General features: G+C 47.0%; 2 protein-coding genes across 2 annotated transcripts; one reads left to right on the top strand and one right to left on the bottom strand.

Moving 5' to 3' along the window:
- The first annotated feature begins 2,838 nt into the window (after positions 1-2,838).
- Positions 2,839-7,745, top strand: SLC25A5 (solute carrier family 25 member 5). The gene is made up of 4 exons (XM_077308684.1): positions 2,839-3,089; positions 5,494-5,980; positions 6,108-6,248; positions 7,362-7,745. The coding sequence occupies exons 1-4, from the start codon at positions 2,979-2,981 to the stop codon at positions 7,517-7,519; spliced, it is 897 nt and encodes a 298-aa protein (XP_077164799.1). The 5' UTR covers positions 2,839-2,978; the 3' UTR covers positions 7,520-7,745.
- A 1,234-nt stretch (positions 7,746-8,979) lies between these two features.
- STEEP1 (STING1 ER exit protein 1) lies at positions 8,980-19,140 on the bottom strand. Its single transcript, XM_077308686.1, has 7 exons — positions 18,935-19,140; positions 17,567-17,684; positions 16,697-16,738; positions 14,326-14,464; positions 12,690-12,779; positions 11,597-11,689; positions 8,980-9,600 (listed from the first exon to the last, which is right to left on the bottom strand). The coding sequence occupies exons 1-7, from the start codon at positions 19,056-19,058 to the stop codon at positions 9,538-9,540; spliced, it is 669 nt and encodes a 222-aa protein (XP_077164801.1). The 5' UTR covers positions 19,059-19,140; the 3' UTR covers positions 8,980-9,537.
- Positions 19,141-20,494: the final 1,354 nt, after the last annotated feature.

Below are 20,494 nucleotides of genomic sequence, written 5' to 3' on the forward strand. Positions count from 1 at the left end.
AGATCAGCTGGGGTGTTCAGCCTTGAATACGGGCCACCCTGCTCACCTCCCTCACAGGGGGCCTATTATGGGGAGAGGAAGGGAAGGCAATTTTAAACTGTTTGGAGCGACCTGAGGCCTGCTGGGTGACTGTGGGCCATTCCCTGTTCTCTCAGAGCTCTCAGCCCCAGATCCCTCACAGGTTGTCTATTGTGAGTAGAGAAAGGGAAAAGGTGTTTGTAAACTGCTTTGGGACTCCTTTTGGTAGTAAACAGCAGGGTACAAAAATCCAGCTCTTCTTCTTCTAAGGGGCAACCGTGAAAGAAGCATGTGGGCACATAACATTATATCAATAGAAAAAAAATGGAGACAGAAGGAGTAGGGCCACAGAACTGGGAGGAATTGGTTGCTATGTAATCTTCCCCTAAGAAGAGTCTCCAGTCTGATTTTCCCTTCACATATCTGAGGACATGGCTCTGGAAAGCTCATCTGTAACCACTATGCCACAATTCCCAAATGTCAGTTCTCTCCCACACTCAATGAACATTCCACACCACAGGTTCTTGACACCCATATCTCCACACCCACACCCTCATTTGTCACCATGCCACCACAACCCCCCCCCCCCAACACACACATTCAACCTCATGCCCTTACAGACTGGACAACCCCTCCCCTTCCTCTTCCCAATGCCAAGCTCTCTCTGTCTTAATCACTCTCTTCATTTTTACTTCCCTCTCTCTTTGCTATTTTCCTTTCCCCCGCTAACATCTGTTGTATCAGCTACAACGGGCTTTAATTCTAGTTCAAAAATAAATAAAAATAAAGTACATGATAGGCTGCCCCCAGTAAGGTCCCTTAACACCATCAGAACTCATCGCACCTAGGAAAGTAGCACAGGGAGAAGGCTATTAGAATCCTCCATGTCATGATCAGCTAGCTTTCTACAGGTGAGGAGTTTATTTATTATTATTTTTATTTATTACATTTGTATAGTACCCTCCCCTAAGGCTCAGGGTGGTAGGGGTAAAGTTAATTATGCAATTTCAGACAAGCTGTACCTTTTGACATTTTTTGAATGTATGGACGGGCTCTTACAGAATAATTTTGTGGCAGGTTATGCACTTAAGAAAGCAGGAAAAGCCTGGATTTTAAATTTTGGAGAGACTGTGCACTTTCAGTGAAAATACCAAAATGTATAAAATAATTCCATCTCATTCTGTTTCATAGAATATGTTTGCAGATCTCCATGATTCAGTATGGAGAAAAAACATGTATCATTGATCACTTCAGTCATTCGAGTGGTGAATATGCATAATGCCACCAACAATTGCACTCCTAGTCTGTGCAATTATTTTTTTGTCCAGGTACATTTGATATTAAATGTGTCATTTTAGATAACACCATATCTCAGTGTGTTTTATTAACAGGACCCTTCTGGATCCCTCCATAAATCATTAAGAAATCATTCAGTGGCCAGCCAGGTATGTTAAGGATGCCCACAAAACAGGACATGAAAGCATCCTTGAACTTTGGCATCTCATGAAAAGATGTGCAAAGTTGCTGGTGCTGAAGTGAAAGGGGCATAGGTGCCTTTCCTTCCTTTGTATATTCCTACCCAAGCGGGAACAGTCCTCTTGCTTGTGTATTCTTTCAGTAGATGAAAACCTTTCCCCACAGTGCAGGTTTTGGGCCTCATGTACCAAAATTCTAAGCATTGACATAAATTTATTGTGGGGTTGTAACAGGTATAAAGGTAAAGGTATCCCCTGGGTCATATCTGACCCTTGGGGTGATGCCTTCCAGCGTTTTCATGGCAGACTCAATACAGGGTGTTTTGCCAGTGCCTTCCCCAGTCATTACCGTTTACCCCCCAGCAAGCTCGGAAGGATGGAAGGCTGAGTCAACCTTGAGCCGGCTGCTGGGATTGAACTCCCAGCCTCATGGGCAGAGCTTCAGACTGCATGTTGGCTGCCTTACCATTCTGTACCACAAGAGGCTCGCTGTAACAGGTATATGCACGCAGTAATTTCACACTTTCTATGTAAACTGTCTTGGAATAAAACAGAACCATTCTTACTATGAGGCATAAGGAGCGAACAGATTTTAGATATTGTTCTAGGGTTACAGAGAGCAGAATGGCCTGGCCAACCCATCAGCAGACAAAAGCCTTGTGGAAACGCATGAGCATATTTGCGAGAGCTCAATCATTTTAATGAGCCTCAGAAAGGATTTCCTTCTGTTGGATTGCACTGTGCACAGGCACAGGATTGTCGTTTGGGGGTTTTCTCATTCATGCACCAAGAAACAGGTTTGGCAAGTCCTACGGAAGAAAACTGGATTATTTTATTTCGTTTTGCGCCTTCCGGATGGCCACTACGGGGCCGAGAGTACGTTTAAGGACACCAAACGTTCCTTTCCGGGGTTGCCTTAGGAACACCCTGTTTGTGTCATTGAACATCGTGCAGGCGCAAGCCCACACCACATCCGTGTCAGAGACAAGCCCTGCCTCCTCTCCGTGCACCCTCCCCAAGGTTACAGCCACCGTCCTTATGTCTTTCGAGCCTCTGGGCCCGCCCGAGTCAAACATGTAGCCTCCGCAAGCCTTAGCGGCTGAGGCTCGGGGCTTCCCGGCAGTAGAGAATAGGTCTCCTCGCCTGACAAAAATCACCATCCCAAACGCCGGAGGCTATAGGGGAGCTAGGCCCCCATGTCGTTTCCCCCCGCCATTGTCTCTTCGGACCCTCCCTTCCACCCAGAGCCAATCAGGCCGATGGGAAGTGGCCGTGCGTAAATGCCCACGTTTCCTTCCCTCCCTCCGTTCTCACGTGAAAGCTTTCGCGGCACTATAAAAACCGGCCATTTCGGGGGTTCGGTCTCATTGAGCCGGCAGTCTCCATCAGCACCGGGGTAGCGCCGCATCGTCGTCGTCCTCCTCCTCCCCCCAGTCCATCCGAGCGCAGTGGTTTTTGTGCGTGACCCAGTTTCCTCCCGGCATCATGACTGACGCGGCCGTTTCTTTCCTGAAGGATTTCTTGGCGGGTGGAGTGGCAGCCGCCATCTCCAAGACAGCCGTGGCCCCCATCGAGCGAGTCAAGCTGCTCCTGCAGGTGAGGGGCTTCGGAGCCGGGCGCTGGGGGCCTTGTGGGGGAGAGGCGCTGCAAAGGGCGGCCGAGAGGGTCGAGAAACGGATCCCGCGCTCGCTTGGGGGCCGACTGCGGGCGGGCGGGATGGGGAGAAGGTCACGGGAGAATCGGCTGGCCGGGTGAAGGGAAGAGGCTCCCGCTTTCGCCCGACCGGCGGCGGGACCCGGCGAGCAGCATTCGGGCGTCTTCAGGCGCGCCGGCCCCTCTTTGGCTCTCGGCCTTTGTCCGCGCTGGGACAGCGCGGCCTCGTGGCGCATCCTGGCGCCGAGGAGATGCAGCAGCGCCTCGTAGGCCCTTGCCAAGGTCGGCCCAAGGAGAAGGCCCGCGCATCGCCATGATTCAGGCGGGAGGAGGCGATTTCCTCCGCCCGCTCCCTTTGCGAGCCTGCGTTTTTCCCCCGCGCAGAGGCGTCTGTCTGTCTCCTTGAACGTCGGGGCGCCCTCAATGGGAAGGGGGGGCAGGGGGGGTCTTGGGCGGGGGGTCACGCGGCCAGGCTCGCCATGGAAGACGCGGGGGCTTGATTCATCGCTCCACGGGCCCTTGACTGCGGCCGGGGGTCTGAGGCGAGCGGCCCCCAAACCCGCTTAAATGCCGGCCGAGGCGGAAGCCGAGCGCTTGCCATTGCGGCGTTGCCAGCACGAACTAGTTCCGCTTATGTAAATCCTGCCGGGCGCTGGATTAGTGGGGGGGAGGGAAGGCGGGCAGGGCGGCGCCCTTTCAGGCCTGCATTGGCCGCCGCCTGTTACTGTCGGAGACAGTGTGACCACCCGTCTCCGGGAAGCATCTCCTTGGCTTGCTGGCGGCGGGCATTTTCTCCCGTCCCCATTCGCACTGCTCAAGTGTAAACGGCTCTGCAGAACAGGGGTAGTCAAAGGGCGGCCCTCCAGATGTCCAACTACCATTCCCATGAGCCCCTGCCAGCGAATGCTGGCAGGGGCTCATGGGAATGGTAGTTGGACATCTGGAGGGCCGCCCTTTGACTACCCCTGCTCTAGAAATTTGCCTCAGCGTCGGGGCATTTAGTGAGTAATGAGCTCCCATAAGGGGGAAGTAATTCTTTCGGTGCCGGCTTTGACATTGCGGTGCCTGGAGAGGCTGAGCTTCTTTGGCAACCTTGAAGAGTAAAGGTTATCTGGGGAAGCCAGCTGCACCTTGAGCCTGCTGAATGGAACTTGTCCTTCTTGGGCGCACGTGATTTACACGGTTTCAGATTTGAACAGCAGCTGGCTCGTACTATGAGGTGAATGGAAATATGAAGCGTATTGAAGTCTCTCAAGGTCACAGTTCCCTGAAGTGACCCGTGGTCAAAACCAGTCATACCTGGATTACCTTTAAAGGGCCCTGCTGTTGTCCATCCAGGAGCTAAAGGAGTAAACTGAGGGAATGGTGGTGATGTCAAGGTTATTCTGTTTGGAAATGGGCCCTGACCTGTTGCTTTCTGGACTTACTGACCAAGGAGACGGCCCCTGACTTCCTGTAGAGAATTTTACTTGACCTGGAGACACCTTGAAAAGGTGCTTGGTTAATGGAGTCACCTTGCTGTGTAGCTGTTACTGGGATGGGATGTGCTTAGAAGGACCTTCAAATGTCCAATAGTCACTAATGTCAGTAAGGGAAATCCTCCTTAATCATTAGGGACAGTCTTAAATCCAAACTTTGATCCTAGGGAGGTGACTTCCAGCTCAGAGTGGCCATCTTGGTTTTCATACTTCAAGGACATGTACTTGGACTTTGCATTTAAAAGTAGATGTGTCATTTGTAGGCAGGCAGGAAGGATAAAGCATTTAAGATCACTTTTCTGTACTGCAGGGCAGAAGTAACTAAAAGTGATCTGAGATTTCTCAATTTAGGCAATTCTGCACCCAGTGAGCCAGCATGTCATAGTCATTAGGAGTGGCAGCTTCTAATTTGGCAATCCAGGTTTGATTCCCTAGTCCTCCACATGCAGCCAGCTGGATGACCTTGGGTTCATCACAGCCCTGATAATGCTCTTTTTACAGAGCAGTCCCGGCAGGGCACCCTCAGCCCCCATACCTCACAAGGTGACTGTTGTGGTGACTGGAAGGGACGGCAATTATAAGCTGGTTTGGGACTCCTTCAGGCAGTGAAAAGTGAGGTATAAGAAACCAAATCTTCAGTTCTCTAGCTGTCATGAGTCTAATTGGATGGCCCGAGCCTGTTCATGAACCATGTAGCTTATAGGCCTTATATTGATAAATACTACTGCCCTGATTGCTCTTCCCTTTTTCCGCCATCTTTGGTGCAAAGTTTGCATGATTGCATAATTTGAGCATCTGGTTTACATTTTGGGGGAGTGGAGGATCACACTTGTTGTCAAACTGAATTTCACTTTCTTGCTACTTAACAGGTACAACATGCAAGCAAGCAGATCACAGTGGATAAGCAGTACAAGGGCATAATTGACTGTGTGGTCCGGATCCCCAAGGAGCAAGGCTTTCTGTCATTCTGGCGTGGCAATTTGGCCAATGTCATCAGATACTTCCCCACTCAAGCCCTCAACTTTGCTTTCAAAGACAAATACAAGCAGATCTTTCTGGGTGGAGTTGACAAAAGAACCCAGTTTTGGCGTTACTTTGCTGGCAACTTGGCTTCCGGTGGTGCTGCTGGTGCTACCTCTCTCTGCTTTGTCTACCCTCTTGACTTTGCCCGAACACGTCTGGCAGCTGATGTGGGAAAAGCTGGGGCTGACCGTGAATTCAAGGGCCTTGGAGACTGCCTGGTCAAGATCTTCAGGTCCGATGGCATTCGGGGGCTGTACCAAGGATTCAATGTGTCTGTCCAAGGCATAATCATCTACAGAGCAGCTTATTTTGGCATTTATGATACTGCAAAGGGTATGTTTTGCTTATGGGAATTTTTTTTTATTGTTCCTTGCTTTCCCAGGTGAAACTGGAAGGGGTGAGCTAATGTGTCATTGCTGTGACTTAGCTGCTCTTTTCTCTCTAATCCTTTTACCTACAGGGATGCTTCCTGATCCAAAGAATACTCACATCTTGATCAGCTGGATGATTGCTCAGTCAGTTACTGCTGTTGCTGGCCTGACCTCTTATCCCTTTGATACAGTCCGGCGGCGTATGATGATGCAGTCTGGCCGCAAAGGTGGTATGTATCCATTTCTAGCAATTCCACCACCAGGGACGTGAAGGTCAGCCAGGGGCACACAAGAAGGTTTTGCTCGATATAGAAAGGGAGGTTTGGGCAGCAAGTCCTTGGAATATGTCTGTTTAATATTAAATTTGGTCGTTTACATCCCGGGTAGGCACATTGTCTCTCTGGGCTGTGTGTATGTATTAAATTGGATCAACTGTATGTCTAGCTTGGTTCCAGCAGACAGACACCTGGTAGAATCCATGTTGAAGTCTGACAGCCTACACCTAAGAAAAAAACCCACTACCTAGGACTTGATTGATACTTCATAGTCAATGGACATACAGAGTAAAAGTGTTAAGGATCACACTGTAAATCAAACACTGATCCCTCAAAACTAACATCTACTGAACAACCAGCATAAACATCCTTTCGCAAACAAAGTAGTATTTCCATGGTTGCTTGTTTGGAAGCATGAAGTTCAATGAGACTCCTTGAATATGAACTTCTTGGGAATCTTGACTCCCAATCAATGACTTAATCTTAAGTCATTCCTTTGACCTTTCCCAAGGTAATCTTTAGGCAAGTTCTTATTCTTTGTTGAAATATAATTGAATCATTCATACCTTTCTACAATTCTTCCAGGTTAATCATAAATTAAATATTTTTATACAGATATCAAAGCAAAGCAACTAAAAATTTAAACAATTTTAAAAAATCGGGCAAACTATCTCAATCACAACAGTAGAATAGGCTTTAATTTTATACCTTAGGAGTCAGTTTTGCCATCTTCAATATGTTTAATAGACTTTCAACAATAGTCTAGCATAGTTCTCTGTCATTCTTTCACTGAGTGGACAGTCAAACAAAACCTGTAATCAGTGCATTAAGAGCTGCTGTTCTAGGAATGATTTTGGAGAATCTGGCTAATAGCCTGTTTTCAACACCTGGTTACATTCAGTGGTGATATCCCCCCTGCCTTCCTCCCCCCAGACATGTTAGCCCTTACTCCAGAGTAAACACGGCAGGATGCAGTATTGCTGGACTTAAAGTGAGATTTGACATTAGGACACATGGTGAACATCAAGAGTTCTTGGCTCTGTGTGCATCTTTCCATTTTTTTTCCAGCTGACATCATGTATTCTGGAACGATTGACTGCTGGCGGAAGATTGCCCGTGACGAGGGTTCAAAAGCTTTCTTCAAGGGCGCGTGGTCCAACGTCCTCAGAGGAATGGGGGGTGCTTTTGTCCTAGTCTTATATGACGAAATCAAGAAATACACATAACCTGTTTCCAACTGTGGATGGCACCTGTTATGTAACATTAATGGACTTTGTCAAAATTATTTATCCATCTCCCCAAGATTTCTACTGGTTGTTAAAGGGGCCACAGTTCTGCTTGCCTGACCTGTTAACAAGTCATTCCCCTGACAAATGGGACTCAAACTTTATTTTTATTCAGCCACTCCTGTTTAAATAAGTTTGAGAGAAATAAAACACCAAAAAACATGGAGCAATGTCTTGCTTGTATTTTGTCTTTGGTAACTTCAAAAGCAGAGCCTCTTGTGGCGCAGAGTGGTAAGGCAGCAGACATGCAGTCTGAAACCTCTGCTCATGAGGCTGGGAGTTCAATCCCAGCAGCTGGCTCAAGGTGGGTAAAATGAGTACCCAGCTTGCTGGGTGGTAAACGGTAATGACTGGGGAAGGCACTGGCAAACCACCTCTTATTGAGTCTGCCATGAAAACGCTAGAGGGCATCACCCCAAGGGTCAGGCATGACCCGGTGCTTGCACAGGGGATACCTTTAACTTCAAAAGCACACATGAACCAACTTCATACAGAATGCGACCTTTGGTCTGTTGGCCTGCATTGTCTATGGTGGCAACAGGTCCCCAAAGTCTCAGGAAAAGGTCTTTCATCTCACCTCTGAACTGATCCTTTAACTAGAGATGTCACAGGTTGAACATGCCTGCAAAACAGTAGCCAGGCTCCCTCTCATAACTTTATGCTGTGCAGAAACTCATGACTGCTTAGCAACTTGAATTATACATCTGGTTGGGGTGGGTACTAGTGTGTGAAGGGTGACATTGTCTCAAAAACGAGAATTTCCTAAATCACTACCGTTTTCATAATCGGTCTTCCTTTGTGGAACTCAAAAAGTGATACATCTAGGCATTGACTAGTCCAGGGGTAGTCAAACTGCGGCCCTCCAGATGTCCACGGACTACAATTCCCATGAGCCCCTACCAGCACTGGCAGGGGCTCATGGGAATTGTAGTCCGTGGACATCTGGAGGGCCGCAGTTTGACTACCCCTGGACTAGATGAAGACCTGCTTGGTTTTAGCAATACTGCCAGACTTTCCAACCACATTTTGGGGACCTACATGTTACAACTATGCTAAACATCAAGCCACTTAAGTAAGGGGCCAGCATCCATGTGTCTCTGAAAGCCAAGATTGTTTTCCTACTAGCTGCATGCCAATTAAGGTTACTAGTATACTGCTGCAAATTCAAAATGTTATTAACAGACACTAATTTTGGCCAGTAGGCAGTGACTGGCCTATCTCTTATGCATCTGCCCTTATAAAATTCATCTACATTTTTACTTTGTTAAAGCTAAGCAGTTCTCAGGGTAGTCAATACCTGAGTGGGAGCCACTCAAAAGCCTCCCCAGGTAACCAAAGGAGAAACCTTGTTACACTTTATAGATCTTGTCTGGGTCAAAGGAGGTGGGGGAAATAGCAGATCACAAAAGTTAATAAGGTTTTAATATTTTCTGTACAGTTTCTGGATTATCATTTTTTTAAAAATCCACAACTGGGTAGGCACTAGGGTTGGGTGGTTCAGCACCGTAAGTGGCTGTTTGCTCCAGACGCAGCCAGCATCACACCGCAGGGGGGGGGGAGGTTCGGCCGTCAACGGGCACTCACACACACAACCCTAGTAAGCACCTACCCAGGAAACAATAATAAAAATCTTTAGCATAGCTGAGCCATGTTGATGCTTTTATACATGCCCTCTCAATAGAAGGCTACCTTGACAAGGACAGGTTGTGTGCCAGTAACTTAAGTGTTGAATGATTACTCCCCAGGCACACAGTGGGGAATTTCAGAAGATGTTAATTATGTGACACACAACACAACAGAGAATCCTTCTCAGAGACCAGAACAGTTCCATCTTTTAAAGTGTCTTTTAAAGATGCATCCGGATTTCATGTGGCACGCCTCATAGGATGAGAGTTGTTGTGGCTTTCTTCCTTTTCTAGAAACAAAATGCTTCACCGATTGCCACATCTGAGTGTTTCTTATTTGAACTGATTATCGATTAGCGTTCCTTTCATCTTGGCCTTCTTGGCTTCCAGTTCAGCCTAATTTAAAATTAAGAAGGGGGAAAAAAACCAGTATTTGTTGTTGTTTTTTTTTTGTACATTAATATTCCATCAAATGAAACAGAAACAAGAACTGTAGTGCACTGCAAAGACTCCGGGACATGGTCAAGGCGGCGCAGTAATAAGGAACACTGGCCAAGCTTGTGGGGACTCACTGTGAACATAGCCAGCATGCTATGAAATATGCTGTGAAATAACCAGCAGACTCCTGAAAGTTGCTCATCGCAGGAGAAAACTGAATTGAGCAAGGGGACCTTACAAGAAGCTTGTCCCTCATTAATGATCTTCTCATTAAAGAGCTCCTATTAAGCTTCCAAAGAACGCCAGGGATCCTTGAATCTGCCATTCCACTGAAGACATGTGAACTGGAGCGAACTGGGACGTTAAAACAGCCCTGAAATAAATTGAGCCAAGTGGCCCTCCAGGGTCAGCTCAGTTCAAACCTGAACTGCAGCAATGACAACAAGGACTACGGGCTCACCACAGAACTACATACATTTTCAATGTTACTGCTGCCCATTACCCAAGCTGAATGGATTCTGTGGAGCCATTAAGATCCTCCAACTTCTGCCACTTGCAGCCCTTCATTATCTTTTCTGGCAAGTTAAAAAGATGCATTCTAAGGCTCCCTGCCCAACGTCAACAGAGGAAAGCTTACAAGTTTGAAAGCTGCTGTGACTCACAAGCAGCATCAAGCCTGAATCATTTATTGCCCTCACCTTTGAACTAACTGGCTGACCCAACAGAAGAGATGATCGAATCCAGGGGCAGTCAACCTGTGGTCCTCCAGATGTCCATGGACTACAATTCCCATGAGCCCCTGCCAGCGTTTGCTGGCAGGGGCTCATGGGAATTGTAGTCCGTGGACAACTGGAGGACCACAGGTTGACTACCCCTGATCTAATCCATTCGCTGGCAGGTGCTCGTGGGAATTGTAGTCCATTGGCATCTGGAGGGCCGCAGTTCGAGTACTCCTGATCTAATCTATCAGTGCCTCCCCCATGGTGATGTGCCATCATGCTCCAAATAGGGCAATCCCGTTTTTTCCTGTATCACCTATTATCCTTCCAGAGTTAATATCATTTACTAATCATTTATTTCAGGCTCTTCCTGATGACTAGTTTTATAAACAAAAATTCCACAGCATCATATTAATTTTATGCAGTAACTGGTAGAAGCTGCTGCTCTTAACCACGACACCAAGCTGGCTCTTATAAATGAACTTTGAGCCCTATTGCACCTTTTAGGCCAACAGAGTTTTATTCAAGGCATAAGCTTTTGTGTGCAAGCTTTGAAAGCTATGAAAGCTTTTGATAAAACCTTGTTGATCTTACAGGTGTCAATGGACTCAAACTTTGTTCTGTTGTTGCAGACCAACATGGCTACCCAACTTAAGGTGTGTTCTTTTAAAGGCCAAAGGCTCGGTTACAAAAGCATGAACCAGCATGGCCACGTCAGCCATAGGCTTGGATCCAACTACCTTTTCTGAAAACAGAAGGGGTGGAGTAACTGCCAGCAATTCCCACTTGCTGTTGGAAGACTTTAAGCTTGCCTCTTAAGAAGTTCCTGTCCCCAAGAAGCATTTTGGGGAGATCAGTGGAAGGAAGGATCATTCTGTTCTATGGGTGGAAAATTGTATGGGTGGAAAATTTAGTCTGGATCCAATCCTAAGAAAGGAGGGAATTTGCAAACCAAAAATTGCTGATGGAAAGGCCCTCTCGGCCACTATGATAACCTGCTTATCAAAACAGCAAGGCTGAGTCCACACACACACACACACACACTCTTCAGCTGCTCTGCAAATGCCAAATCTGCTCCCTGCACAACAGGAGGATGTAAATCCTTCCATACCACCAGGCTTCCTGTCCCACATTACCTTCATCTTGCCTGAACTGAGCTTTCAACTTGTTCTGCCTTAGCCCTTCAACTGCTGGCGCAAAGCAAATGGAAAAGATGTGGGGAAGGGTAAATTTACCAATTCTTGTAGTCTCCTCTTGCTCATGCCTTTCCGTTCCAGCTGTTTCTCAATCACTTTAGCATTCTGAGCATAGGAATCAGCGATTTCTCTCTGGAAGACAGACAAGACCATCAGTAGAGTTACCTTGTAGCTGAATGCAGCATCGCCCTGCGAGACTCATGACCAATACTAATTAATATGGGAGAATAAAGTCTCAGATCCCAAACTGTGGAAGGATGGTCCCTTCTAGCAGCATTGGTGTAGGACACTGCAGTTTGTGTGGTGAGATGTCAGAGATACAAGGCTGGGATCTAAATAATCATAAAATGAATGACAGGGCCCAAAGGAAATTTGGACATGTTTTTTTAGGACAACAGCCCTCCTCCTCACCCGTGGCTGAATGGCCAAAGTTTTCTGACACTGAGACAAGCTACACAAGAAGACTGTGATGCCACACAGCATGTATGTGAATGAGTAGGGTTACCAAATTCTGAAAAGCAAAACAAACAAAAACACACATATTTTCTGACTACCTCAAACAAATGCTCTCTACAGCAAATCTCATTTTAAATACCCCTACTATTTAAGCTGTGATAATTGCTACTAACCAGGAATATTTCTAACCTTCCGACCCCCAAAAAGATTTTCATTGATTTTTTTTTAAGAGCGGAAAAGAGTATAGACATAAAAAAAAGAGGACACATCCTCTAAAAAGAGGATATCTGGAATGTGTCATGTGTAAAGAACACACATGCAGAAAAACAAGAAGGTCTGAGAAGGGAACTGAAGTGCAGAAACAAAAGCAGAAACTGAAATGATGAAGGAACTGCATAATTGTTCTGAAACAGAGGCTTGCATCCATCTGCATTCAGGGAAATAATTCAGGAAATAATCCACTTTATTAAGGATTCCTATCGAAGGCCCCCATTATGTTGCTCCTGAAGGCCTTCTGAATTTGGGGGACTGTAGTGGAAGGAGAGAATCAGTGAAAAATCACCAGTGTGTTCTTAAGAAAAGTTACAGGCATGGAGGTTTCTTTAACAACAAGGCAGATACAAGCCAATATGTCTGGACATTATTTGCGGCTTTCAGAAAAGCAGAGAACACTCACCGCTTCAATCTCCTCCTCCTCTTCGTCAATGGTGGAGACAGTGACTGAGCTGAACTTGCCCATGTCCTTGGTCCGTTTGGTCATCATCACCTGGGAACCCAAGAAGAGGTTCATTTATTTATTTGGATGTGACTTAAGGCTCTCTTATTCTGCTGCATCACAGGAGCACCATGGAGATCTCAGGCTAAGAACAGAAAGGTGTCCCCCTGGGAACTGACCTGTGAGACTTCATATTACAGACTCCAATCCACTATTGGGAACTGGGTTGCTTGTCCTCCGTGGTTCCCCTGCAGCCCAGCAGGCCTTGCCCAAAGCCAATAGGGCCATGCTGAATGTTTTCCATTAAAAGAAAATCCTGCCCTTCCTCCAAGGAGCTCAGGGCCGTGCATGAGTATCTCCCCTCCTACATTTTATCCTCACAAGAATCCTTGAGGTAGCTTAGGCAAAGAGAAAATGACTGGCTCTTCCAATGAATTCCACAGCTCAGTCAGTTGCTGGGAGGGGGTAATTACATCAATAGCATGATTTCACTTTCAAGTTCATCTGAGAAATGAGATCACACCATTGACATAACGGCTCTTTTTGGCTGACATTTTAAAGACTGGTTTGGCCTGAGCTTATCTGGGCTTGGGAGGTAAGCAGCGTTGGCCATGGTCCTTGCTTGTATGAGAGACCACTGAGGAATTCTGGGCGTGCTATGAAGAGAAAGATAATTGCAGACCTCATCTGCTGATCTTGTGTCTTGAACACCCATGGCAGGGGATGCCAGTCAGTTGCAATTTAACAGCAACATTCTTCTTTTGGGGGGGTTGAACTGGAAAGTCTCCTGCTATAACAGGACACCTGGTGGCCCTGGGATTGGCATCCTGCCCCAGTTTGAAATTCTAACCATTGCACTGATGTACATGATGCTGATCCATACCATCAGACAACAGAACCTCCTCTAGGGAAAAAAGGGGGAGCTGCAAGTTCTCAGAAATGGAGCCACAAACACTTTCACTGGGGCCGTCGGGACAGCCCCAGCTATAGAAACAACCACCGGGGGGTAGAATGAAGAACCACACCAACATCTCAGCCAGTAAGTGGAGGGAAATGCTTTTGTCACAGCAGGGAGGCAAGTTCCTTGTTGATGATGGGGATTCCAAGCCTCTTGGAACAAGAAAAAGGGACTGATGTCCAAAATACAGTGTGGCACAATGCTTAGAGTCCTGGACTAGCATCTGGGGGACACAGGTTTGAATCCCCATTTTGCCACTTGCTATTTGATCTTGGGCCTGTTGCACATGCTCACCTAAGCGACCTCACAGGGCTGTTGTGAGGAGACAAAGGAGGAGAGAAGAATGTCATCAGCCAAATGCGGGGCATAAATTACAATGTAGATTATCTTTAATGCCATAAAAGACATAAAATAAATAAATAATTGAGGCCAGACTGGGTTATGTTATCTATAAGGCTCAAAATGAAACCCACCTCAATAAAGGCCTGGGAGATGATCAATCCACAAGATTTTTTAAAGATACAAATCATCACAGTCCAAAGAGGCTCTAGTTCTTGGGACCTCAAATGCAGCATCTCCTACCATTATGCCCTTCCACCCCCCTTCAAGGAGTTACAACCATAGCACACATCTCCCTACCTTCTTGGGAGGCTCTTGCTTCTGGGTGTAAATGTTTGTTTTTCCAAAGCCCTGTCCAAATTTGACCACAGCACCATCGACAATGAACGTCACTGGGGCGTTTTTCTGCTGATGCTGGTAAAAGAGAAGCAGTCCACACCTGGGAAGAAAACATCAAATGTTTTTTATGTAAAAAAGGGAATGGTTTGGTTTAACCTGACATTCCAGCAGGATCAAGTTGATATGTTTGATGTGGGCATTGCGCCACTGTGATCACAAGCAATAAACCTGTACAATAAAACACATCCCGGTTTACAAGTTGATTACAAAGAAGATATGCAAAGTACTATAAATGTTTGAAAATGGTAGATGAATGCCAGCATGTTAATAATTCTTGACATTTATACAGAGCTGAGGAGAGCTGGTTTGGTGTAGTGGGTAGGAGTGCGGACTTCTAATCTGGCAAGCCGGGTTCGATTCTGCACTCCCCCGCGTGCAGCCAGCTGGGTGACCTTGGGCTCGCTACAGCACTGATAAAGCTGTTCTGACCGAGCAGTGATATCAGGGCTCTCTCAGCCTCACCCACCCCACAGGGTGTCTGTTGTGGGGAGAGGAAGGGAAGGCAAATGTAAGCCGCTTTGAGCCTCCTTCGGGTAGAGAAAAGCAGCATATAAGAACCAACTCTTCTTCTTAAAGTGCTTTCATGTACACTATCATGCCATACCAGGCCAATACCAGCTTAAACTTTTCTCCAGCTGGGAGTTAAACTGGCCTCCCTGAGGCCTCCTGTAGCTGCTCATCCTCCCAACCCCCCCCCTCCCTTTTTACTTCAGAAAGACTTGGTAATTCCCCTTGCAATCTAGTTTCAGTTCTTGGACCCGGGTGTGAGAATGCCTAGCAGTCTCATGTTTTCACCCTGCATTGGGGATCAAGCAGGTCCACTGTGGTAAAAGGAAACTGGTGCCATAACTCTGGGATTGGGGGACAGGTGGGACAGAGTGTGTCTGTCTGTGTTCTCTATTGTTCCTTGTCTTCGACACTGCCTATCTAGGACACTGAACTCCTAGAATGCTGCCTTGCTCTAGGGTTTTTCCAGGGCCTGGGACTCCTGTGCATTTGGCCATTGAGGGTTTGATTCACGACTGCACCCCAGGGTCATGATAGTCTGTCAAAGATAATCTGTCCCCCTTGCTTTGTCTCCCCCAGCATTCGCTGGCCTCGCCTTGCAAAACTATGGCAGCAGCCGCAAACAGGGACTCAAAAGACACCTTCTCCCAGTCAGGCGAGGAGGGACCATTTCTGATTCTACTGGAAGCCAAACCACCAAAACAGGGCCTGCAGGCCAGGGCAAAGCAGGGTCAGTGGGAGAACTTGCCAGGCTGTGGTCACTGGGTGCCTGCATGCAGGACGCTTGCCCCACAAGAATGTTGCAACTCCCCTTGGGAGACCTGCCATGAGCGATGCCCCAAAGCAAAATGGCTACCACAGAAGCCAAGCGCCTCCCCAACACCTCTATTCTCCCTTCTCATTCCGGCCACCCTCATCAAAGAATGCACAGAGGCAAAGATGTCCATCAGGGCTTGCCTGGATGGCAGCCACAGCACCAATCTGATAAGCCTGGAGATGGTGAAGGGTTGCAACCTGATGTTGTCAGCTTTCCACAAGGCCTGCAAGACGGAGCTCTTTTGTCAGTTAAGGCTAGAGCGGTACCTGGTGTTGCCATCTGAGGATCTCTAAGCTGAGACCAGCTAGGCTCCTTGCTCCCAGGTAGAGAGAGGGCTTGACCCATGCTGAAGGCTTGACCCATGGGGGAATGGGCTAATATTTTACTGTCCGCCATCTTGTCTTATGTTATTATTCTATTATGTTTTAAGGGGTATTTTAGGGGATTTTATTGTATTTTATTGATCTTGTACCCCACCGCAAGACATTTGGGAGTGGCAGTATATAAATATAAATAAATAAATAAATGAGGGAGGGAGGGAGTGGCCCCTTATCATGGAACAGGTAGAAAAGAACCCAGTTGGGGGTGGGGCCATCATATCAGCCATAATTCTCTTGATGCCTATCTGGCATCATAGCAAAAGGATCTCTATGATGGTTGCCCCAGTGTCCGGGTATCCCCTGCTCCTGGGGATAGATTGATAAATGACCCATTCTATGAAATATTACATCTGTGTCCAGCTACCCTTCCTATAACAATTGCTTGCAGGATCATTTGCTCACAAATCAAGCTGTATCAACACATTACATTAGCATGTAATAATCCATGCCTTCTGAGCAATAGCCTGAGGTATCGCAGAGGATACAAACATTACACTGAATATGAGATACAGATGTATGCAGCCCTTTCTACAATATAATCTGAACACATCTTGCCAGAGGTACTTACTTTCCACATTTTTTCCTGTATTGTCGTTCAATGCCTTCTGGCCTGCAGAAGAAAAACAGGTAATATGTGAAGACTACATGCTGTTAAGCTGAATACATTATACACACGCACACCAGCGTGAAGAGAACTGAACTTAAGCAGTTTTGCGTGTTACCAGTAAATTCAAAATTCGTGATAAATGTGGATGCTGGGGAGTGCAGATCTGGATTTCTATCTTTTACTAGCTTCAAAGCCCATTCCTAAGAACAGGCCTTGAAAAGGTTCCCTCCACTGGCCCCTGGTCAGGCAGCTTATGGTGGGTGGGGAGCTGTCAATGTACCTGACCTTCAAATGGCCCTACAACAAGAGAGCCACCCACTGCTATGAAATGTCTTTCTGCAAACCTGGGGCGGAAACTCAAATTTTCAGAAAACTAAAAACACTTTTAAAAGGACTAACCTTCCCAAAGATAACAGCAGTATGTGAATGAATAGACAGGGCTGGAGTGGGGGGGGGAGAGAAGGAGAACCCACCAAGCAGCAATTTTGGGTTGTCAGAATAAGGCAAAATGGAACCAAATAAATTGGTCTGGTTTGAAGGAGGAGGTGATTACTGGGGAAAAGTGAACAGGAAGAGGACTGAGAGTTGAAGGGGGGCTGAAGAAGACTGGAGGGAAGGATATCTGGGGGGGGAAAAATAGCGGGAGATAATGCAGAGGGGAGGGAAGGAGGGAAGGAGAACCAGAGCTAGCAGGGTATTGGCAGGGGAGCTTCAGGGGAAGAAGTGGTAATGACAAGGGCAGAGGTAATGCAAAAGAATGTGGGAGAAGACTAAGCATTTGAGAAATGTATACTGCACTGCTTGCTGGTGGTGGAGCCTAAATGAACCTACCTGCGGAGATAAACATTTTCCTCCTCCTCAGTATTACAGAATTTGTGAGCATGTTTGGCAGCATCAATCACCCGGGCTCTGTCTCGTGGTCTCATGGGTAGCTTCTCGAGTTGACAATCTGCAGAAAACACACCACTCAAGTAAGATGGCAGACACAGAAATTAAGTTCAATGGGCAAGCCCTTTTTCTACAGCAAGAGACATGCAAAATGTTGGCCTGCAGACAGGCCCTTGGTCACCATACTTTTCACAAACATATTTGTTTTTGTACTTAATTTTATTTTCAGTAAAGAAATAAAACCTATTTTCACTCTATGTGAATAATTATTTTAATGACTACTGCTTGGGAGTGTTTGTTTTTAACAAATGGAGTACTACACTAAATTTTTGTGATGAAAACAAGCCATAAGGTAACACATGAAAAGATGGATCAAGGCTGGAACCAATGGAAGTAGAACCAACAGAATCAATTATCAAAAGTGTACTCAGGAAGGATAGCAGTGTAAATGATTAATGCCTTATTAATACATACATATAAGGTTTTTTTTGGGGGGGTGGGGAAAAGCAGAATATTCTCTTTTTCCCTCCAGGCATACACCTACATCTTCCTATTTCAAAATAACACCAGTGACTCTAAGAGACCATGACCATCCAGGATCCATAACCAAATATAATGTTTCCACTAGTGACCAACCAGGTACTTCCAGGAGGCCCAGCAGCAGAGCATGAAGTCTGTAGACCCTCCTACACTGCCATTTCACCTGGCTAACCATGGATATACAGATGGTGGCAGTTCTCATAACCTCATGGGGGAAATGTGGACTATAATTTAACAACAGCTGCATCTAATCTTATTTTAGATGTACCTAATTCTATTTTAAGACAAAGACAGACCTGATACCCTTTTACAGTCATCGGAAGCACGGGTCAGATCTTACGGCAGCTGGTTCCTTGAGAAAATTGTCCATTATTTGGAGAACTGTTCTCACATACAGAACTATTTGTCTTGGACATGGGTAGTCAAACTGCGGCCCTCCAGATGCCCGTGGACTACAATTCCCATGAGCCCATGGGAATTGTAGCCCACGGACATCTGGAGGGCCACAGGTTGACTACCCCTGGTCTTGGATCTACCACGGATCATTTAGATGGGGTGACCCTCCCTCCCTCTGCCACCTACCCCCATTCACCTAAAAACAAGCAGGCAAATGTTAACCGCCCCCTCCTTTAAAGGGACGGGATGAAACGCAACTGAAATCCGCGGGGCTTCCTCGCGAGTAAATGCGGCCGGCCTTGTTTGCCGGGGGGGGGGGGAGGCACCCCGCGACCCTAAAGACCAGCCGGTCCCCGCCCGGCACACGTGACTCACCCAAAACGAGCACCATCTGGCCGCACAGGCAGTAGTAGACATGCAGGGGCTTCTCGCCGTCGTCGTATTCCTCGCGGTCACGCGTGTCCGAGCAAACGACGGAGCGGGACACCACTTTGGGCATGGCGGCGGCGGAGCGACGCACCAGGAGGCCCCACCGAAACAGACGCTTCCGGCAACGTCCGCCCCGCCTTCTCCGCGGCTGCGTCTGGAAGCGAGGCCTGCCCACCAGGCTCCGCCCACCAGGCGCTGCAAAGCCTCCCCCTCAGCTGAAGCCGCCTGCGAAGAACGCGAAGCGGCGTCTGGCCCAGGGGTAGTCAAATGCGGCCCTCCAGATGGCCATGGACTACAATTCCCATGAGCCCCTGCCAGCTGGCAGGGGCTCATGGGAATTGTAGTCCATGGCCATCTGGAGGGCCGCAGTTTGACTACCCCCTGGCTCTGGTCTGACGCGGCCTGCCCTCTTCTGTTTGGAAGCATCTCTCCGGACGAAGGGTGCCAGAGAACGGGTGCATTGTATCCTCATTGTGAGCCTAAAGTTAGGATGTGGCATCCATTTTTTGGCTGGCTCCATTTCCTATGGCTGCCATTTCATAGCTGCACTATGAAGTATTACACTATGGTGTAATGTTGGCTTAGCATATGGGAGACCTAGGTTTAAATCCCCACTCTGCCATGAAAGCTTCTTGGGTGATCTTGGGCCAGTCATACGCTTACGGCTTAGCTCACAGGGTTGTTGTGAAGATATAATGAACAAGAGGGCAATAGAAGAAGAAGAAGAAGAAGAGTTGATTCTTATATGCCGCTTCGTTTTTCTCTACCCGAAGGAGGCTCAAAGCGGCTTACAGTCGCCTTCCCATTCCTCTTCCCACAACTGACACCCTGTGAGGTGGGTGAGGCTGAAAGAGCTCTGATATCACTGCCCGGTCAGAACAGTTTTATCAATGCCATGGCGAGCCCAAGGTCACCCAGCTGGTTGCATGTGGGGAAGCTCAGAATCGAACCCGGCTCACCAGATTAGAAGTCCACACTCCTAACCACTACACCGAACTAAACATTAGAGAAGGTCTCACAATATAGAATGTCATAGCTCTGAAACCAATAGGAATCATTATATTAGCCATTTCAGCAGGACACTAAGGTGATCTCAAATTTAAAATATCATAGTATACATATACCTTAAAGAGACGGGGGATGTTAACAATTAATTCAACATCCTGGTGAGCTAAAATCTCTCACCCCGCCCCATTTCAGTGTATGCTTACAGAATGATGACCCAAATGTACTTGACTGCTTGTGAATAACAGCCCCAAAGGGGGGAGATTATTCATTCTATTTTCATTCTTCAAGTTATAAAACATGCATTCTCTGTAGGCCTGTTCTTTTCTCAGTAATGCAAATCCAATTTTGAAGTCAAAACATAGAAAATAAATTTGAACAGCAGCCAAGAATTTCTAAGCATTCAGTTAAACTGTGCATTCAGTTGGATTTTGATTTTTTTTTCTCCTGCAGGAATACAGGTGTTTATGTCCTATCACAAGCTGCTTCTGAAAATCTCTT

Source organism: Paroedura picta, chromosome 13 (assembly GCF_049243985.1).
Source record: "Paroedura picta isolate Pp20150507F chromosome 13, Ppicta_v3.0, whole genome shotgun sequence".
NCBI lineage: Eukaryota > Metazoa > Chordata > Lepidosauria > Squamata > Gekkonidae > Paroedura > Paroedura picta.